This window comes from Octopus bimaculoides, chromosome 3, assembly GCF_001194135.2.
Source record: "Octopus bimaculoides isolate UCB-OBI-ISO-001 chromosome 3, ASM119413v2, whole genome shotgun sequence".
Taxonomy (NCBI): Eukaryota; Metazoa; Mollusca; class Cephalopoda; order Octopoda; family Octopodidae; genus Octopus; species Octopus bimaculoides.
The window spans coordinates 59989146-59997215 of NC_068983.1; the positions used below are offsets into that span (position 1 = coordinate 59989146).

At 34.8% G+C, this 8070-nt stretch overlaps 1 protein-coding gene across 1 annotated transcript in view; it reads left to right on the plus strand.

Annotated features, from left to right (window-relative positions):
* LOC106867600 (voltage-dependent calcium channel subunit alpha-2/delta-3) overlaps positions 1-8070 on the plus strand; it is a 620656-nt gene that overhangs the window by 565565 nt on the left and 47021 nt on the right. The window contains exons 15-17 of the mRNA XM_052966750.1: positions 2893-2973; positions 4673-4747; positions 6010-6084. Coding sequence (XP_052822710.1) covers positions 2893-2973; positions 4673-4747; positions 6010-6084 — 231 coding nt within the window. The remainder of the gene's footprint in view (positions 1-2892; positions 2974-4672; positions 4748-6009; positions 6085-8070) is intronic.

The following is an 8070-nucleotide window of genomic DNA, read 5'->3' on the forward strand; positions in this document are numbered from 1 at the left end:
GACAACGTTTCTCAAAAAGAAATGGAAAAACTTTCAAAATACAAAGACCTGGAAATAGAGATAACTCGAATGTGGAGTCTAAAAACAGAAACAATTCCTATCATAGTAGGTGCCTTAGGTATAATAAAAAAATATTCAGACAAATACACAACAAAAACACCAGGACTTACAAATATATATAACATACAGAAAATTGTACTACTGGGTACTGCACACATTCTACGCAAAACACTTTCAATACAGTAAACATAAGAGCACCACAGCAAACCACAGCACATACCCAAGGCGCACAGAAATGCGCTCGGTAGTGAAGTGAAAGCACGTTATAAAAATAAAACTACTGAACAATAATAATAATAATATTAATAATATTAATACAGTCCAGAAGATTGCACCACTTGGAACAGCTCACATACATTGGAAGGAGTTCATCAATCTACATCTTCCCTACAATGCCTCAGACCCTTAATTTAGCCCAAGTCTTTCAAAATATAAAACAGGATAGACTAAAGGGCAGACAACAACAACAACAATAATAATAGTGAACTTTTCTACTATAGGTACAAGACCTAAAATTTGGCCCCCAATGTTAAACTGGTACTTCTTTTTATCGACCCTAAAAGGATGAAAGGCAAAGTTGACCTCAGCAGAATTTGAACCTATGTAGTAATAATAACAATGATAATAATAATAATAATAATAATAATGATAATAATAATAATAATAATAATAATGATGATGATAAAGCAAAGTAGTATCGTCTGATGGTGTAAAACTACTCAATGGAGAGAAAAACAAGGGTGTTGAAATTGATGGATATAAGTATCTAGGTATCTTGGAGTACAACAAAATCAAGGAGAATGAGATGAAGGAAAGCTTTAGACAAGAATATCTCAGAAGAACCAAATTAATTATGGGAAGTAGACTCGATGGAAAGAACAAGGTCAGGGCAATGAACACCTGGGTTGTTTCCTGAATGCAATATGGTGCAGGTGTCATTAGATGGACAAAGAACGAGCTTGATGAAATGGATAGAAATATCAGTAAAGTGATGACAATTAACAAGGAACTGCTTCCAAAAAGTGATATTGATAGACTGTATGTGTCTAGGAACAAAGGAGGAAGAGGCCTCATAGGATGCAAGATCTGTGTTGCCAATGAGACGAACAGTCTGGGATGGTACATCAAACAGCAGGGTGAATACTTGCTTGTTGCTGTTAGAAATAATAACACGATGTCCATTGAAAATGTGACACACCCAAAAAACGTTTAAGAAACAAGATGGAGAACTAAGAATAGACAACTGGAAAGTGAAAACAATGCATAGGCAGTACTTCAGAGAAATTGAAGGGAAAGACAAGACCAACACCTGGTGATGGCTGAGAAAAAGGGATCTGAAAGGATGCACTGAAGTACTAATATGCAGCACCCAGAAACAAGCTCTGAGAACTAATTACACCAAGTTCCAAATAGATAACAGCAGTGAATTTCCATAAAGCATTTTTCCCAATGATCTAAAGATTCTGCCAGCTCAGTGAGGTCAAGCAGATTGATTCTACATTCATAAAAAGTATGAAAAGAATCCCTACTTCTGGTGTGGTTCTTTAAATAATTCCACCTGGTTATACTTAGTCTAAACAAAATATATTTCATAGCAGTAATGTATACATTATAACATAATACATCTTTAATATTATCAATGTAATGATTTGTATCTAGATTATTTCATTAAAGTATTGATCTCTATCTAGATTATAACAAAATGTTACATTTCTAATACTATTACCATAATGGTTTGTATCTAGATTATATCATTAATGTAGTAATCTGTATTTAGATGATAACATATTACATTTCTTTTTTATATTGTTAAAGTAGCAATCCATAACAGATTATATCATTAAAGAAGTGGTCTCTATCTAGGTTATAATGTATGGTTTCATCTTTAATATTACTAATGTAAAAATTTATATCGAGATTATTTTGTTAAAGTAGCAATCTACATCTAGATTATAACATAATATTTTTTTCCACTCTTGGCACAAAGCCTGAAATTTTGGGAGAGGGGGCCAGTCGATTAGATCAACCCCAGTATGCAACTGGTACTTATTTTATCAACTCTGAAAAGATGAAAGGCAAAATCGACCATAGCAGAATAGATGATAACATAATATTACTTCTTTAATATTATCAAGGTAGTGATCTGTATGTAGAGTATAACATAACTAGAGTATTTTCTGTCATCTGATGGGTAAATTTGGAAGTATACTTTTGCCACCATGGGTAATAAGTCACAATTTGTAGTAAATACTATATATAAATATATATATAAATCTACATACATGCATATGCATACACACCACATATATATATATATATATATATATATACACACACACACACATACATGGTTATGTAAACCTGCTGCTTCTTTACATCACTTTACCAAGTTTTTGCTAGGTTTATCCTTCTACTTAAACTGTAGATATGTATATGTGTAACCATTTGTTATATTTGGCATTTATCAACTCTGCAGTTTCTATCATCTTTACCATCCCCCTACCACTGCTTGTCAATTTCAGTGTTCTTCTATCAACTTTATCTTATGTGAATTTCTCTCTCTCTTTCTCTCTCTCTCTCTCTCTCTCTCTCTCTCTCTCTCTCTCTCTCTCTCTCTCTCTCTCCCCTCTCTCTCTCTCCCCTCTCCCTTCCTCTTCTCCATATACTGTAGAGCAAACATGACTAAAGAATTCAGCCAGTATATTGAAGTTGTTCTCATATTGAGCTACTGCATCTTCAATATTATTAAAATAATGATCTGTATCTGGGTTGTAGCAGAGCTGATGAACATTATTATTATTATTATTTTTTCTTTTTTCTTTTTTTGCATAGGACAATGCCTATAAATTGTTAGGTGTCGTTGGAACAGATGTCCCTATTGATCAAATTATTAGCTTGATACCGAAGTATCAGGTAAGTGAAAATACTTTCTTAAATATCTCTTCTACATCACAAATCTCCTTCCTACATAATGTTTCTAAAGAGAGTTCTTGATAAATTCTTTTATTTTTTAATGCTTTTCTGCCATGCAACTGCAGACTTTTTTTTATATTCCACTCTTAATGTTTGATGGCAACAGTTAAAAAAGCTCAATAAGCATTTTTTTTTTAATTAAAAAATAATCATTTATGGAATAGTCAGAGTTTTTAATTAAATAAAAAAATATTTCTGGCTAAGTCAAAGGAAGAAAATCAACATTCATGGCCTTTCTCAAGGCCTCCAAGATAATTAGAAGTTATCTTCAGAGTGCCAACCTTGTCTGAATTTTTCTTACAAAATGGATTCTGTCTATTAAAGGCACCCAAGGGCCAAATGGTAGTGTTAACCTTTTTGATATCAATCTGCCTGAGACTGTCCTTCTATGATGCAAACTTCCTGTTTTAAAATGATCGAAATTAAAACTTTCCATTAATATTTCATGTCAATATATGTGTTGAACACTAACAATGAGAAAGTTATTTTACTAAATTCTTCAATATTCTCAAAATTAATTGAAACAAAAACAGGTAACTAATTGGTTAAGCTGGGCAGCAGATTAAGATTGCTTTTCAATAAAAAAAAAAAAAGAGAAACATAATATGGGAAAATGGGTTTCGCATTATAGAATTCTAACATTCAGCAATGTTTTCAAGAATGTACTTCTATGATGAAAAGGATCCCCCGTTAGGAAGGGCATCCAGCTGTAGAAACTCTGCCAAATCAGATTGGAGCTTGGTGTCGCCTCCTGGTCCACCAGTCCACAGTCAAATCGTCCAACCCATGCCAGCATGGAAAGCGGACGTTAAACGAAGAAGAAGAAGAAGAAGAAGAAGATATGTAGTTATGCACAAATGATGTGCTTTTTGCATTACATTCCAGCTTCATCTATAACAGCACTTCTTAATCTCTTTTCATTCATGACCCCAGTGTTCATCATGAGATTTTTCATGACCCCATGTAGTAAATATGCATTTGTGAAATAACATATAAACTGAAATTCAAGAACTTTCGTGACCCATTTGGGGTCACAACCCATAATTTAAGAAGTGCTGATCTACTATTAACATAACTATTATATATTACTGCTCTACCCACTCAGCTGAGGGATCTCTTCTTGCAAGTTACTTAGTGGCTCTATTGGTGCTCGTGCAATATAAAAACCACACGGTACCCTCTGCAATGTAGTTGGCATTAGGAAGGGCATCCAGTTACAGCCACCACGCAAAGCAGACATTGCAGCTTAGCACAGCTTGCCAGTTCTGGTTGAACTATCCAACCCATAGCAACATGGAAAATGGACATTAGATGGTGACGATAACACTAATTATTACTGCAGTATATAACTAGCATTCTACACACATTATCATACTTCTTTAATTACATTAGTCATTAATAGTGAGTGAGTGTTCTATATATAGTACATTCATACTAATTATTACTGTCACAAAAGCACATATATATTTTTATAAAACTAATAAAAAAAAAGCATGAAAGTCCATATTTGTTGAAATTTCATTGATTAAAAATTGTTTTTATTTATATATTTTGGAAACCTTAACCTTAATGAACAAGTTTTCCATTTTAACTTTTGTTTTCTTTTCTTTTCTTTTTTTTTCTTTTTTTTTTTTTACAGTTGGGAGTACATGGTTATGCCTTTGCAATAACTAAAAAAGGCTATGTTTTATTCCATCCAGAATTCAGACCATTTGTAAGTAAATAAAACCTCATGACAAATGAGGTCTTATCTATCTTGAACTTTCTTATTGACTGATTTTTTGTTGAAAGACTTTGGGGATCTTGCTTTTTACTTCCTCCCTAACTTACTGACTGTGTACACACCACGTACCAAACCTGCATCAATTCCATAAATGAAGACCTTCAGAGCATCCTTCAGCAGAGCCATGTCAAATTTGTCTTTTTCACAGTAAAGGAAAAGTCAAGCAGTAGAAAACACCACCATGCCTCACTTTCCTCTAAACATGACTGACACTAAACTAGAGTCCTCAGAGTTCATTGTTTCTAGGGTTATGTGTGGAGATGTATGGGAGTATTTTTAAGTCTGGTGTAGTATTTTGGTTGACTTCCCTTAATGTTCATGTCTATTTCCTAAGCTCGTTTAATGCCATCATTGTTAATGATATTGGGTAATGTCTTTTGATTCGTATTAATCTGAGTTCAAGGAGTCTTTGTTCACGAGTGTAAGTGTCCGAAACTATGGTACAGGTTCTTTTCACTAGATTAATAGGTATATTAATTCTTATGTGTTTGGGGTGGCATGAGTTGAATAATAGGTATTGTTTTGAATCTGTGGGTTTATAGCTGTCTGTTTCTATGTGGTTATTGACTATTTTAATTAGGATGTCAAGAAAAGGGAGTTGTTTATTGCTGTGTTCCATGATGAACTGTATGTTGCTATTGATATTGTTGAGCATTATTTTGAAATTGAGGAGTTTGTCCATGCTATCTTTCTAAAGTATAACACAATCATCCAAATACCTCTTCTAGTTCTCCTTTAAATAGTAATGAAATGAAGTGCCATATTTTTATAGTGATGATTGGTATATTTTAAGTTCTATTACAAGGTTCGCAATCACTGGGGCAGCTCAGTATGCAATACTTCCAGAATATTATCTGTAGCAGAAAAAGTATACTTTCATAGTTACGCATCAGCTGATGAGTAACATTCTAGTTTCGGATATTATTTTTAAAACAGTGGAATTCAAACAACAGATTAACCAAATTTTAAGATGATACAACTGCAAATAATATATGTACTACAAATAGAAGTTACATCGTATTGACTTTATGGTTTGTGGGCATCAAAAATCTCTTAAATTTATTTGTATTTTTACATTATTATTTTTGATACTGAGTTAAATAATACCCAATCTTTGTATTGTATTTTAATGACTTACTCTATTCGGACTGTTCCTGATATCACAACCTAAGAATTTATTAATTATTTTATAGGATAATGGTCGTCCCAAAACCAATTATAACAGTGTTGACCTCACTGAGGTTGAACTTACGTCAAATGTTAGTGTGGTAAGTATATTTTATTTATATTCTTTTTATTTATTTATTCATTCATTTATTCATTTATTAAAGAAGCAGAGAAGTGCCCGTGGCCTTTATAGGCCCACTCAGACTAGCTAGAATGATGTGGTAGATGTTTGTTTTGAAATTTACCCATGTTTGCAGAGGAAGATATGGGTAGGAAGGGTGAATTCCAGAAGGCTGCAGTTCTGGAGATGAAGGATTTAGAAAAAGTGTTTGGTGTAAGACCTATAATGGTGAAACATATTGGAGATGCTGAAAAGATGCTAAATGAATACATCTGCTTGGTTTGGAAAGTGATGCTACACAGCTTGTTTGTTCAAATGCTCAGAAGTGGTTGTAGCAGCAGAAAAAGCAAATAAAAGAAAAGAGGTATTCATGATCTCAGTGTTAGTTGTCTTGGTAACACTTTTACTATTTCTTGTGTGGTTTGATTTTGATTTTATTTCTAGCATTTTATATTATGTTTTTAAGAGAAGCAGATTTCTTTACTTCCATCAAGTAATCTAACTGTAAAACAGGTACCCTTCAATTATTTGGACCCTGAGTTTTCGACACTACAAAAAGCTTCAAAATGTTAAGCTACTTCTTTTCCTTATCAAATCCTTTTTATTATTTCAGTATTCTAAAACTTATTAACTTATTGATTCTTGACAAGCATGGAAACAATTAATATGAGAGAAAAGCTGGGGATAAGAGAGATTAAATGTAGTATGCAAGAGAGAAGACTATGTTGGTTTGGACATTTGAAGTGTATGAATGAGGACAGCTTCATAAAGAAGTGCTGATCACTAAAAGTGGATGGTACCCATGAAAGAGGGAGACCCAGGAAGACAGGGGATGAAGTGTTAAGGACTGATCTCAGGATGTTGGGCTTCATGGAGAAAATGAGAAGAGTCCGAGATGTCTGGCGATATGAAGTTCTTGAGAAGACTCACCCATGTCGGTGAAACTGAGTTCTAGAAGCGCTGTGTGTCCCACCCACACTTAACAAGAAAGCTTCTCACACACCCAACCACAACAAACCAAACTACATTTCTACATCTCTTCTCTTCCTCACATTTCTACTCCATGCACCATGCTTACTTCCCATTCCCCAATCCTGTCCTCTTTGCCCTATGCCACTGTATCATTGCTCTCTGCTAGCTCCCAACCTGTGTGTTCCACCCACATGCCCTGTCTCACTGTATCATTGCTCTCTGCTAGCTCCCAACCTGTGTGTTCCACCCACATGTAACAAGAAGACTTTTCATTCACCCAACAAATCAATCAACATCTCTACATCTCTTCTCTTCCTCTTATTTCCTCCTTCATACACTATGCCTTGCTCTCACTCCCCAATCCTGTCTTCACGGACCTGTCCCTCCATATCATTGCTATTCAGTAGCCCCCCCCCAACTCTATATATACCCAGGATTTTACCACTTACTCCCCTCCCTTCCACACTCTTTAATCACGCTTCCTTTGCAATATCCTGCCACTTATAACATGACATTTGAACCTCAAGAATATGCCCTGGCACTTGCCACCATTTATATCTCTCTCTTCCTTTACTCAACCATCCCATTTATATTCTGATCCCTATATTCTGAGAGCAGCAAGCTGTCAGAATCGTTAGCGTGCTGGCCGAAATGATTAGCGGTATTTCGTCTGCCATTATGTTCTGAGTTCAAATTCCACCAAGGTCAATTTTGAGAACCTCGGGGTCGATTAAATAAGTACCAGTTATGCACTGGGGTCAATGTAATCGACTTAATCCCTTTGTCTGTCTTTGTTTGTCCCCTCTATGTTTAGCCCCCTGTAGGCAATAAAGAAATATATATTCTGATCCTTATCCTTTGTGAGTATGCCTGGTACTTTACTGCTGTCTCTATTCTGCTGTCTCCCACTCTCCCTTTCACCTGCACTTCCTTCAGGTTGGGTAACCGTGTATTTCCTTTGCGGCAGCGCACCTGTTCCTGATTTCTCTCTTTC